This window comes from Phaethon aethereus (assembly GCF_964289735.1).
Source record: "Phaethon aethereus genome assembly, chromosome: 1".
Classification (NCBI taxonomy): Eukaryota; Metazoa; Chordata; class Aves; order Phaethontiformes; family Phaethontidae; genus Phaethon; species Phaethon aethereus.
In genome coordinates, this window is record NC_138575.1 from 95,837,555 (window position 1) to 95,852,369 (window position 14,815).

The following is a 14,815-nucleotide window of genomic DNA, read 5'->3' on the forward strand; positions in this document are numbered from 1 at the left end:
TCATGGATTGAAAAAAAAAAAGTGCTCACAAAGAAGCATCTTTGGTTGGAACTAACCAAAGAGAACTCAGTCTGTCTAGCCACTGAAATTTGTCAACACCCACATTGCTACATTTTAGTCATCATTTGCTATATGTAATAGAAAGGAGGAAAAACATTTTTGATGCTATACTACAAATCCTACTATTATTTTCAGTGTAGTTTTGTCACATTTTGGATTGACTGACTTAAGTGTAATGCATTTGTTTCAGCACAAAACCAGCTATGAATACTTCTGCTAAAAAGCAAAAAAACGGGGCCAAGGGAAGGAATGATTTAAACACAAATATAAAGGAATGACTCCATTACCAGGTTTGGTGTGTGGCACTCTTGGTTTTTCAGATGTTTTTGGCTTGGTATGAATGAACTGTTTTTCAGTTGGAGCTGAAATAAAAACAAAGAGCACCCAGAACAATAATTGATAAAATACACTGCTTTCATAGCACATAAGGAACGTAAGTATGATCGGATCTGTAATAAGGCAAATTATGTAAGGGTAAAGCAGAAAATCAGTCGGTTAGAAATCCTGCGAAGAAAGGAAAACAAATTAAATGGCTGCTGACACAGACTTCCCCAAAATTATATACATATACAAATTTGTAGCTTTGGATGAAGCAGTGAGGAATATAGTAATGAACAGCACACAGTAAAGTAATGGAACAAAAATAGACAGTGGTAGCTCACATCTTCCACATCCGCCATACATGAGTATCTCAGGACAGGATCTATTTTTCAGTGCACCCTTTGTAGCAGGTCGAGGGAGGTGATTCTGCCCCTCTACTCCACTCTGGTGAGACCCCACCTGGAGTCCTGCGTCCAGCTCTGGAGCCCTCAGCACAGGAAAGACATGGATCTGTTCGAACAGGTCCAGAGGAGGGCCACAAAAATGATCAGAGGGATGGAACACCTCTCCTGTGAGGACAGGCTGAGAGAGTTGGGGTTGTTCAGCCTGGAGAAGAGAAGGCTCTGGGGAGACCTTATTGCAGCCTTTCCATACTTAAAGGGGACCTACAAGAAAGATGGGGACAGACTTTTTAGCAGGTCTTGTTGCAATAGGGCAAGGGGTGATAGTTTTAAAGTGAAAGAGGGTAGATTTAGACTAGATCTAAGGAAGAAATGTTTCATGATGAGGGTGGTGAAACACGGGCACAGGTTGCCCGGAGAGGTGGTAGACGCCCCATCCCTGGAAACATTCCAGGTCAGGTTGGATGGAGCTCTGAGCAACCTGATCTAGTTGAAGATGTCCCTGCTTATTGCAGGGGGGTTGGACTAGATGCCTTTAAAAAGTCCTTCCAACCCAAACGATTCTGTGATTCTATGATCAGACTTGATCTATAAATTAAGTTCTTTTTTCTTACATGGGAACTATTCAATCTTGTTATCTTCATACTGTTCAATTAAAAATTCTTGCCATGTAGGAATCACTTATTGGAAAAGGCTATCTTAGCACTTGCTAGTCTGTGATCCACACCAATGTGAGAGGTCCTCAAAATATCTGCCTTAGCCTGTGCACTCTTCATCCCCCTTGCTCTGAAGAACCATTTTCTGCATATGAATATTGCATCAGGTAGCCCCAAATGTGTACGACAAGGCACATAAACTTCATAAAGCTATATAAAGAGATATCAAACGAATACTAACCTAAGTATCAATGGACACAGGGAATATATATTAAAATAGAAACATGATTAAAAGCATTTTTTCATTTCCTATTCCTCAAAAAGAAAAAACATATTTTGAAGATTATTAAATGGCTGTTAATACTTCATTAATGATACCATTTCATTCTCAGAAAATCATGGTTGATGTCTATCTCTGAAACTGAGGACAGAGAACTGATTATTAACAAGATTGCTCAAGCAGTACTCCTGCTGCCCAATACTACTTGGATTCATTGACCCTTATTTGGGCCACATCTGACATTTAAGTAAAGAAGAAAGAATTCTTAGATAATGTTTCATGTATTTAAGCAAGTTTTCTGAACAGCGATGACTAGAAGTTAGCAGAGAAGATGGCTTTAAGAACTAGTATTTGATGTGGAGGTTCAAATAGCTGGTCTGTTTTGGTATATGCCAAGCTACCTTGATGTTGATATCTTAACATCAACAAGGCAAAATGCAAGGTCCTGCACATGGGTTGGGGCAGTCCCAAGCACAAATACAAGCTGGGCAGAGAAGGGATTGAGAGCAGCCCTGAGTAGAAGGTCTTAGAGGTGTTGGTTGATGAGAAGCTTAACATGAGCCGGCAATGTGCACTTGCAGCCCAGAAGACCAACTGTATTCTGGGCTACATCAAAAGAAGCATGGCCAGCAGGTGAAGGGAGGAAATTATGCCCCTCTACTCCACTCTGGTGAGACCCCACCTGGAGTCCTGCATCCAGCTCTGGAGTCCTCAGCGCAGGGAAGACATGGACCTGTTGGAGCATGTCCAGAGGAGGGCCACAAAACTGATCAGAGGGATGGAACATCTCTCCTATGAAGACAGGCTGAGAGCGTTGGGGTTGTTCAGCCTGGAGAAGACTCCGGGGAGACATTATAGCAGCCTTCCAGTACCTAAACACGGGCTACAAGAAAGCTGGAGAGGGACTTTTTACAAGGGCATGTAGCAATAGGACAAGGGGTAAAGTCTTTAAACTCAAAGAGGGTAAATTCAGGTTAGATAGAAGGAAGAAATTCCTCACTGTGAGGGTGGTGAGACAGTGGAAAAGGTTGCCCAGAGAAGCTGTGGATGCCTCATCCCTGGAAGTGTTGAAGGTCAGGTTGGATGGGTCTTTGAGCAACCTTGTCTAGTGGAAGCTGTCCCTGCCCATGGCAGGGGGGGTTGGAACTAGATGATCTTTAAGGTCCCTTCCAATCCAAACCGTTCTATGACTCTATGATGGTTCCATGATTTTCTTGTGGTTTTCTTCTGTAAAATTATACCATGATGAATGAAGCAGAAGAGTATTTTATGATGACAGTATCCATACCTCAGATGCAGAAATTACAGGAATCACTACCTGCTCTTTAAATAAAGTCCCCTTTTACTGAAAAATATGTAACAGCTGAAGTAATTACATCATCCTGACTGCAAAGGCTAGAATATGAGGAAATGAACCTTCAAAAGTAAATGCATTATTACCCTTATCAAGACCAAAGGGCAAGCAAGTATCTAGAAGCTGAGCAAAACGTCATTTTTAGTTTTTAATGTCATGTAATGAGCTTTCTCTACAAATATCTTCTCTAACAAGAATGGAAAATAGAGTAATTATTTATGAAATACACATGATTACCCAATGTTGGCTTTGTTCTTTCAGGAATATGAGGAATCATAGTAGTATCTGGTTCATGGATGGTTGGAATGATTTCTGTTGGAAAAAATGTCAATAAATACTCAGAATAATGAAGAGACTCTCCCTTTCCCTCCCACCCCCTTAAAAACAACCTTCAGCACTGTACTATATACATCAAGAAAGGAGTGTTTTAAAACAGCAATGGGCATTTACCCTCAGAGATTTATGGTTGCAAAGAGTTCAATTTTTTTTTTTTTAAAAACATCTAGCTACCTAAAAAACAACAGTAACAACCCTTCAGTGAAATCACTGATTATCTTATACAGGTCAGTCAGATTTATGATGGGGAGCCTCCTAATCAAAATACAACTGAAGGGAATCCTTAATCTAATCTGGATGAAAATGTGTATATAAAGGAAATGCACTGCAACAGCTTTAAAAGGCTTCTCTTAAGAGCTTCAAAAACATGGTGCAAACAACTGAAGTGTGTTGTTCAGATACAAGCTGTGAATAACTTTGTATCATTGCTTGAAACATAGAGGTCACTACTATTTTTTCTGGTAATATCCACATAATATTAAAAAAAAAAATCTTGAACTGTTGTAGTTTCCATCAGTGGTACGACTTAACTGCAGCACTGCAGAGGTTTCTTAAGCTAGAATGATACCTAGGTAAGAGCAAATGTACTGTTGACAACTCTCCCCACTGCCCACTCTGAAAGCAGTTGCTCAGCTATCAGCCGCAGCTTCACAAAAGACCAGATAATTTACCAGGCTTGTCATGTGGAGCATCTGGGATGGGAGCTGCTTTAGGTTTAAAGGGAGTATGTTTTGGTTCTTTAGGAGCTGAAAGAGAAGACCTGTTTTAAGGGTTTATACTCTTCAGAAATTAGACAGGTATATTGCACAGGCACTGCATGCCTTATGCTTGCAAATTAAAACAAGATCCTTACATGAGACAATGAAAAATTGAGTGTCAGATACATACAGGGATTTAAAGAGAAAAGAAAATCATGAATGAAAACATGGGTGGAAAATTGATCAAGTAAGCAAAATCTGGAGTCAAGAAACAAAACCTGAAAGAACACAGATAACTATAGCAGAGATGTGTTTCAGAGCTCATAACTGCAATACCCATGGCATGCTTGTCTCCTAGAAGTGTCAAAGGAATTACAATGTGTGTGAAAGAAAATTTCTGCAAGGACAACAAAACAGCTAGGAATCTTTCAATACCTGGAACAGATTAGAATTAAGTTCAGTAAGTAGAAAACAAATCAAAACCACGAACAGATGACATATGAAAAATAGACTAATGATATATAAAATTTGGTCCAAGGAACAGCAGGAAAAAACAATAATGACCATTCCAAGGTAACATCTTTACCTGTTGCTGTCTTTGGTTGTTCAACTGTAAATGTAGTAGGTGCCAAAACTTCATAAAAACAAGAACGTACACAGATTAGCAATAAGTACAAGCAAAAGGGTAAAAATACACCCTTTTACATGACTGATTTTTTTTCAAATTGGAACACAAGCTTATATTTGTTAATGTTCGAAACAAATTATTTATTGGTGGAATTAGTGAATGTACGGTCACTCAAAAGCAAGGTTCAACTGTTGCTTTCAGAACCATCAGGAGTTGCAGAGGTTTGGCAGTTCACTATTTAGTTCACTAAATCCCTATTAAGTATATTTTTAAGGGTCAAATTCCATTACCAGGGCACACAAACATACAAGTTCTTTGAGTTACAGATACTGAGAGTCATACACAAAAGCCCTGAAATATGTTTTTCTCTAAGCATCTTCTGATAGGCACAGAAGAGATGGAATTTCTTCCAAGAACATTCTTATAATGTTTGTATGTTGTCTACCCTGCTATACAGATTATTCACGAGTGACAACTGTCATGTGGCTGAAAAGCATATAAAACTCATCAAAACTCAGCCATTAAAAATACAAATCAGCTCTATCTTCCTTTAAACACGTATTTAATGATAATTAGAAGATCTATTAATTTGTAATATGAAGAGATGTTAATCAGCAGTTGATTCACTGAGGAAAGGCAACCCAAAAGAAACCATGAACATTCAAGCACAACAAAACAACAATATATTTACCAGGTTTTGTGTGTGGTACATCTGGACTTGGTGATGCTCTGGGCTTGGATGGGACTCGCCGACTTTCTTTTGGACCTGTGAAGATGAGCAAAGTTTTGAACATGTCATTGAGGGTGATGATTCAACGTAAGTCTTTTGATTTTCTTGCCAGGAGTTTCATTTGCTGCCAAGAAATTTTTTAGGAAATATTTCTTCCACTTGAAAATAATCTCCTGTCAATGCAATCAATATTATGTTAGTGCAGAGACTAAAGACAAAGAGACTGTTACAGTGCAGTGTTTAACTCTCCACTCCTCTCAGCTCTATCAAGCAGAGCTTTCTACAGAGTAAACTGCTGTAGTTCAAACAGTTCCCCTAGCTGAGCTTCTTAAGTGTTTCATATTCCAAAAATCTGCTGCTCATTTAAATAAACTTTGCATGAAAAAAAACCCTCCAGCAAAGCAGTCAAAGCAGAAGAAACATGGAAATTTACCACTAATTTTCAAATGGACAGAACTATTTCCGAAGTCTTGGGAACAGGCAAGTACTGTAATCTTACACTTGTAAATGAGTAACTAGAAAATATGAATAGCTCTGTCACATTCTATGGAAATTAAGATACAATTTTTCCTATGTGCAAGGGCTCAAGATGAGTCTTAACCCCCACATCCCTACCATCATACAAGTTATTGACATCTATAAACGTCTAGCTAATTACCTTGTTCCATAACAGCTATATAGCAAAATTTGATTACAATGGTAAAACACAGCCAATTCAGTATCTGTGTACCTTCAGAGAACTCATTAATTTTTACAATTTTCAAACTGATAAAACTTTCATGCACTAAAGGGCAAAATATTGATAAGCTTACTTGCTCTAGTTGGAGAAACACGTGGACTGGGTGATGTTTTAGGTTTGGAAGGCCTATGACGTGTATCTTTAGGAGCTGAAAGAAAGAAACTGGGTTACGCCATCCTAAAATTTTCTGAGGTATCAGCATCCACTACCACCCATAACAGTCAATAAAAACAGAGGAAAGATTTGAACCAAAGATATTCTATGGAACTGATGCAAAAAAGTTTTTTTTTAACAAAATCAGGCTATAGAGAAAAGAAATAATCTGTGACATATCACCAACTAAGCATGTGCACGTGACAGAATTACTGGTTCTACTTAAGAAGAGGACTTAAGAAAATAAAATACGTAGCTTGAAATAGAAAGAGACCACTGCTCTGTAATGGAGGCTGTACTGGACTGAGTTGCAGTAACAGATTCAAATGATAAAAATGTCTTTAGTCAAATGCATCTGCCTCAAGGAATCATTTGACCCAAAGACCACTGAAGTGATTTTGTTCTGACAGTAGAATGGAGGTTTGAGTGAAACAGAATTATTCTGCAGACCTCTATGAAGGACTGAATTTCATTTAGTAAAACTGGAGGGGAAGGGAAGCAGAGAAAGAAAACTTCCAGCATGCAGCTCTGCTCACCCAAACCATATGACTAACTAGAACAGTGCCACCTCTACAATATGACTCAGAACATGTAAGATAGGATCCTATTCTGATCTGCTCTCTGCCTCTTATCATTAAATATTGAAGGAAATTGCCTGATGTTTTGTGCATAACAACTTGAAATGCACAAGTACCCTCAACTGTTTTGTACAAAATAAAAAAAGAGACATAGAATCTTGACTGTTAAATTATTAAGGCACATAAAAAGAAAGGAGACAATTTTGTGCAGGTCTACTCTTAATGATTTGTGTTGAAGAGGAAAGACAACATGACTATTCAAGTAAAGAAGTATGATTACTACTGTTGACTTTGGTTTCTCAGTTCTAAACGTAATTGGTTCCAGAACTGCATTACATGATAAAACCCCAAAACAAGTATTATCAAGAACAATCAAAACATTACAATCACTACCTCCACAATGATCATACCATCCCTGCTACAGCCAATGACAGATGGTCACTCCTCCTTGGAACTCAATACGTGTCAGAGTATTATGCTGCTCAGAATTGCCTCCAGTTCCAGGCAATAGCTCTAATACAGAATAGAGGCCAAATATAAATCTGAAGCTTTTGTCATAAGCCACAAAGAAATTGTGGGTGTTTTTTTACCTTGAATTTTGTATACATTCCTGACTTATTTCAAGGTGTTGATTCAAACCGTAGGTGCAGACTTACAGCAGGAAAAAGGAACCTTAGTTGTCATATTTCTGCCCATTTCTCCAGCAGCACCAACTAATACTGCATATGCCTTGGACACCTGTATTGGGTCTGGCTGGGATGGAGTTTATTTTCTTCATAGCAGCCCCTGTGGTACTCTTTTAGATTTGTGATCAAAACAGTGTTGATAACACACCAATGCTTTTCGTTCAGCTATTGCTGAATAGTGCTTGTTACAGCATCAAGGACTTTGTTTTTCACTCTGCCCTCAAGCAAGTAGGCTGGGGGTGGGCAAGATGCTAGGAAGGGACACAGCTGCGACAGCTGAACCAAACTGACCAAAGCGATACTGCATCTCATGTAATGTCATGCTTAGCAACAAAACTGGGGGGTAGTCTTTCCAAAGGACCCATTGCTCCTAGACTGTCATTGGTCCACTAGTGGGATGTGGTGTGTGGTTGCCTTTATATCACTTGGTTTTTTCCCCTTCTTTTTATCCTTCACTTGTTAAACTGTCTTTATCTTGAACTATGATTTTTTTCTCTCTTTTGGTCTTCTGATTCTCTCCCTCAACCCACTGTGGGGTGGAATGAGCAAGTGGCTAGTGGGTGCTTAGCTGCTGGCCAGGGTCAACCCAGCACAGTACCTCATGCAATTGCTTGTGTGAGCTGTATAACTTTCTTCATGTATTCTTAATTAGCCCAGGGTTGTATATTGCTTTATACCAAGCTGTGTAAACAACATTATACAAAGTATTACACATTCTTGAATCTCTGAACAACATAAGGGCTGTGCAAAAGTGAACTGAAAAGTAAACGAATGATTGTGCCTGGGAAAGAAAAGCAAGTACACAATTTGAGAAATACAGAAAAAACCTCTTCCTCTTTGCAGTGACACCCCTCCTTTTCACCTTCACTTTCCCCAAACCCAAGCAAATTCACACAGAAAATGCCCACTGTTGCAGTGACTTAAAATGTAAAAAAGAACTGAAGATAGACATTTTAAATAGGTTGCTTATAAATTCCATATGTCATGACATGTGATACTAGATTTTATCCCTCAAGGAATGCTCCAATATATATGCCCAAGCGATACATATAAATCTGAAGCTTCACTGATCACAGTAGAATTCATAAGACACATATACCAGTATAATAAGATAAAGACACAATGTACTTACCAGGTTTGGTTTGTGGCACCTCTGAGCTTGGTGATGTTCTAGGTTTGGAGGGAACACGCTGTGTTTCTTTTGCAACTGAAATAAAAAAAATGCAACTATTACAATCTTTCAAGAATTGAGGCTGACAGAAGGCATAACATTAAAAAAGAACACATGCCTTTGGGACCCTCTGGAAACACAAAAAGCTTGTAACGGAAAAGTATGAATGTTTGGGACACAAAGAAATAGTGCTGACGGAGAACCTCTGTAGTCCGATAACATAAAGCAAGGCCAGTACAGATGAACTAGTATAAAAGATGACGCAGCACATGACAGAAACTGAGTATAGAGACATGTAGTCAAAGGTAGATTGTACTGCTTCCATCCACTTTACAGAACACAATTGTGTGAGAAAAAACAAACAAGATGATTATGAAATGTTAGTGTAAAATCACAAAGAGACCCCTTACAGAAGGACTAAATTTAATAGTAAAAAATTATGACAGTGGAATACAATGAAGATGTACTTGTGATGCTCGGTGTACACTGAGAAAAAAAGATAAATGTGATGGTCTCTGTAGGAAAAACTGTTACCTATTGTTGGTTTTAGTTGATCAGTTCTAAGTGTTATAGACTCCAGGACTGTATCAGAAACAAAACATAAAAGCTATTATGAAAATTTAAGAGAGTAATTCCACTTACAATTAGTATTACTTGTCTAGTAACTGCATTTTGAATTATACATACTGCCTCATACAAAAACTGTTACATTAAATGAAGTCTCTGAGAAAGCAGTGTAAGCTGAAACATAATGTGTGCTTAGTTCTCCCATGGGCTTCAATGGGATATCCAAATATGTATCACTCCCTTATTCAGAAATGGCTTTTTAGGGACACAAATCTCTTCCCTTTGGGGGGTATTTCAAGTGCAATTTATATAGACAATTGGAATCAGAGACTACTTGCTTGTTTTCTGGATGCTATATTATTAAAGAGCATTAACGGTGTATTGCATTGCATGATCACATACTTCATCTCTAAACTGGTATGGATCTAAAATAAAACTGGGTATTTAAGGGACATACGGATGTGAAATCAAAGCTATTTTCTTGCATTTCCCACATTAGAAACAGAGGCACAATAGAAATGGTATCCCTCTCTGTGACAATTCTTCTTTATGGGTGACAATAAAAAAAAAAAAAATCACAAGATAAGTGGATGATGCTGTAAAAAAGTTCTGTATATTATAGATACTTAAAAAAACAGTAACTTTAAAAAAACAAACAAAAAACCCACAGAACAGTACAAACCTGTCACATTTGTGTGACAAAACCATTTTTGAGAAGGCCAGACTACCATAATAATGAAAAATGGCCACAGAGGTAAAAACTGAGTTTATGAGAAGTTGCATTTTAAGTTGTAGTTTGGAAACAATGTTTTAAAATCAGCTGCCATGGTTAAAAAAATTATGAGAGAACAAGGACTTTGACTGTTTTCTACATCATGAAATAATATTTAATGGATAACATCAGCTTTCAAAAATATTGCTCCATGTCTACAATGTAAAGATCTTCAGATCATTAAATTTTTCACCTTTACGAAAAGATACCATATGTTGATATTTGATACCCTTGTAATTTTCTGTTGATATTACCAACTGAATAGCAGGGGACCTACAACTGAATTCAACTGCACTCGCGTTTAATGACATAGGATAAAAATCCAGTATTTTGGAATATGGCATAAATGATCATTAACGCTAATAGATATTAATGTTTATAAACAAACAGTAACTGTGCACTGGGTAATTTACTCGTTCATGCAGAAAATAATAACATCATGAAATTCAGTAATTGTGACTTAAAAGGGAATCCTATTTGTTCTAACAATGCAAAGCAATATGGAAAAGAATTGTACCACCTAAGTAGCCATAATACATACTTTAATTGCTAGATATTTGCTTTAGTTACCACCGAGTTCAACAACAACATTCTCATCCTGCTGCCATGAAGTAGCAGAGATTTATTCTTTTGCATGATGAAAAACCCCTAGCGAATGTTACTACTCCTGAAAACTGCAAATAAATCACTGAACACACATCAGAACAGAACCCCATTATGTTTAAACTGGCTCAAATAACTAAACAGCTGCTCAGAAATATGTTTCAATCCAATATAAACTGTATTAGAAATAATCACATAAAGCAGTTTACCATCTTTGGCCTGTGGGATATGAGGTTTGGGTGAAGTTTTAGGTTTAGAAGGAAAACGTGGAGTCTCCTTTGGAGCTGGAAGAGAAAATGTGGATAATAAATTGGTTAAATTGCACAGCAATTAGTGTCTAGTTATTACCAAGTTGAAAACACAAACACAGAAACCTCACACCTGCAACAGAGGAAAAAAAAGTCTCTTTATAGGAATTAGGAAAGAAAATCAGGTAATACTTTCCATGTGTTTACAACAATCTAAGCAAAAGAGTGGAATTTTAGTAATTTTTTAAGCTCAGCTTTTATTTTTTTAAATAAAAAGCTGGGACAAGCACAGACAAGCATAATTATGAGAAAGGTGATTCAGAGCTGCCAGCATCGTTTTCTTTAAAAAAAGGAGACGTTCCAGCTGTGAAAAGAGCAATATGCCCAACTGTCACGAATGCCAAGCAAGAGAATTACCTAGGAGAAAAATGAAGTTTAATGAAACAATCCTAAGGCATAAGGTGATTAACTTCAGTGATGCTTTCTGTGATGAAAAAAGCAAACACGACAGCTTGCCAAGGAAATACCATTACCTATCGTTGACCTTGGTGGTTCAATTCTAAGTGTAATAGGTTCCAAGACTGCAATAGAAACAGTGTGACAGGGTAAGTATGGAACATACTACCAAAAAACCTTAAAGTTACTCCACTGATAAGTATAAAAGCAGGTGTTAGTGGTGCTAATACTACACCACAGTAACGTGGATCTTCAAATTAACTTTTACTTTTTAAAAACAGGGACACTTAAACTTCCTAATAATACAGGTTCAATAAGAAAAATATAATTGCACAAACTTGATGGCAACAGAAGCAAAAATATGTTAGTAGAAATCAGTAAATCCTAGAACAAGCAAGGAGGAGATCACATAGCTTAACTTGGAGACAGCAAGGGACTCTTGATACACAAAAACGTAAGGTATCCCCAAACTGAAGTCTGCTACTAATTGAAAGCGGCATGCTGACCACGACAAAACAGTTGAATTTTTCCTCTAAGGTGAGCAGTCAAGCAGAGGACTAAAAGGCTGCTATTGGTACAGCTATATGATTATCTGAAAAAACTTATTTTGATAAAGCCGCTTAGTTTTTTTCTCATTATATCCTCTTATAATTTGGATCGCAAAACCAACACATCATGTCCTTTTCCTCCTCACAAACTATGTCAAATTGGGGGGGAAAAAAAAAGGAAAAAATCACAATCCTAAATTACCACATGGCAGAATCTATACAAATTTCCTGGCAGTACAGAAAATATATTAAAATTATATTGATAAATTCTTCCCTCTTAAGGCAGTAAAAACTAAAATAACATATACAGACATATGCACCTAAAGATAGAACATTTTCTATAACCTCTACTCACTTATCTCCCAAACTCTCTTATACATCTACCTATTTTAAAAACGGGATTTACAATAAATAAAACTATAAAACTTTGTTTGCAATTGATGCTTTTGATACTACAGTATTCCTTACACTTCTATTAGCATTCACAGTATCATATAGTCTAGAATTAACACTGTTGCAAATGAGAGAGAAAGCCAAAACAACCAGCATTAACTTCTTTCTGTCAACAATGGCTGTATATAAAATATAGATATATACTGTATATAAGCATATATATATGTATATATATACACACTGTATATATATACACTGTATATAAAACTTAAACTAGTTACTAATCTTTCTAATGCGCTCACTACATATCCCTGGTTTGCACATTATTCAAGCTCATCAATTAACTTCAGAATTCAAATTAAAAATCCTTTTCTATAAAACACTCATTTGAATTTTCAGGTTGCCTTCAAAAAAACAAGGAGTTCTTAAAAAGAAAAAAACCCCTTCAGATATTCAGAATAAAATTAAATTCTTTGTTAGGTCTGCAAACTGCTTTCTGAAGCAATTTGGTTTCTTTTTGTATAAATATTGTATATTTAAAAATGTATATTAAAAATGTATAAATATTATCCCCAAAACATGAACAACTTCCTTGTTCCCTCCTCCACAAAAACGAAGTTGAAGTTTTTAACTTTCTGCACTAATAGCAAGCCTCAAAATACACAATTTCCAGAGAAGTGCCCTATCAGATTTAGCTTGAGATGCTTTTGTTTTAGCAGATGATTTGTGCTCCAAATGTGTGGACTGTTACTTCGGATACTGGAAAAAACTTGGTTTGTAAAATCCGGTATTTGAGCTGAAATTAAATGGTGTCCCATAGAACAATCACATTCACATTCAGCAATGGAAAAATGAAGTCTAGGAAATTATGTTCAGTTTGTATTAATGAACAAACACAGAAAAAAAATGGTACTATGGGTTTAATGCATGAAGTTTTACTAGATATGGGTAAAACAAGCAGACAGAGCCTTTGAAGAAAGGGATAATTGGAGAATTAGATGTTCTTCTGCAGGAAAATTAGCTTCTAAGAGTTTAGCCAAAAGGCAAAGAAAAGAGAGCTAATAAACGATGCTAAGAAAACATTGTTATCCAGTGTTAACCCTGGCAAATCAAGGTCATTACAAGAGTTTTGAGAGTACTTTATGCAGTAGAACTTACTGCAGTTGGAAACAGTGAATCCAAGTGATTTGTTGCTAATTAACCAAAACAAATTGATTCTATTTAATCAGATCATTTAATCACACTTAAAGCCATCCTTATTCAGTAAAGTACTATATATGTAGTTGGCTTCATCCAGGTTTTAAAGAGCAAAGCTGTATCTCTGGAAACACCTTAAAGTGCTTCTCAGAATACAATCTGCACAGTAAATGCAAACAGTGATTCAAATATTCCTTTGAATTAGATGCAGCATTTCAAGGCTCACTGCAAAGAACATCTTCATTCTTAGTCTATGTTAACAACACATCACTAAATATATGTTCCCATACCAAAAAAAGTAATTATCATGTATTACTTTTTATTAACTTTCCTCCTCACTAAAACTAGAATTAGTTTATTTTCTTAAATGGAACACATTTCCATGGATTAACTGAAAAGATGCAATATTGTCCACAAATTTGAGAAATTATCAAGCAATGCTCGGTTATTTGCAACAAAGAATTCCCCCTTCTGCAGATATTGTTCAGCAGTTTGTAGTTTTAAATGCCATTTTTAGCTTAAGGATATAATTTTTATATTTAATAAAATCTTTATTATTGCAATAATTCTTATTCTTTCTTTTTCTAATGTAATTGAAGCTTCTAATCAGATACCTTTGAAGTGATATTCTGTTTTTTAGAAGACAATATCTCCAAGCTAGAAACATGAAGAAATAATAAAGCACCAAGACTATACTTCCATTTGGTGGGTTTGAACCACGTACAAATAAGCAAGAGGCCTACAGGAAACTGTTTTCAACTGCACATATTATCAGACTAACGAAAAGAAGGACTGAAGATGACTTGTAATCATTACCCTCTGCGGTCTTTGGATGTTCATATGTGTAGGGACTCCTAGTAGTGACTGACACCGGAAGGGTTGCTGCTGGAATAAAGAGAATTTTCTTGAGAGAAATACAGGTGCGTCTATATCCATTTCTGAGTTTCTGGTATGGCTCAGCTGCTCTTGCTTCCCAGTTAAAATCTGCCTCCTCCTGACTATTCAAATAGAAACACTGTGTAAGTAATAAATTTACTGAATGTTCTTAAGCAAGTAACTACCCTGTGCAGCTTTTGCTGCTCTTTAAAAATAAAGGGTGCATTTATACTACAGGAACACCAATGGCAAAGGACCTCTCTGAGTCTTCATCTTCCTGTTTTCCTGACAGGTTTTTTTTTCCCCCTCGTTATCGCTGTAGACCACTGAAAAGAAACAGCTCCAGATAAAATTTTTTTCTTTG

At 36.7% G+C, this 14,815-nt stretch overlaps 1 protein-coding gene across 1 annotated transcript in view; it reads right to left on the reverse strand.

Moving 5' to 3' along the window:
- ABI3BP (ABI family member 3 binding protein) overlaps positions 1 to 14,815 on the reverse strand; it is a gene marked incomplete at its 3' end in the record, with an annotated part of 169,208 nt that overhangs the window by 47,830 nt on the left and 106,563 nt on the right. The window contains 12 exon segments of the mRNA XM_081996262.1: positions 348 to 422; positions 3,310 to 3,384; positions 4,080 to 4,154; positions 5,426 to 5,500; positions 6,277 to 6,351; positions 7,215 to 7,217; positions 7,220 to 7,261; positions 8,753 to 8,827; positions 9,326 to 9,373; positions 10,943 to 11,017; positions 11,515 to 11,562; positions 14,392 to 14,460. Coding sequence (XP_081852388.1) covers positions 348 to 422; positions 3,310 to 3,384; positions 4,080 to 4,154; positions 5,426 to 5,500; positions 6,277 to 6,351; positions 7,215 to 7,217; positions 7,220 to 7,261; positions 8,753 to 8,827; positions 9,326 to 9,373; positions 10,943 to 11,017; positions 11,515 to 11,562; positions 14,392 to 14,460 — 735 coding nt within the window.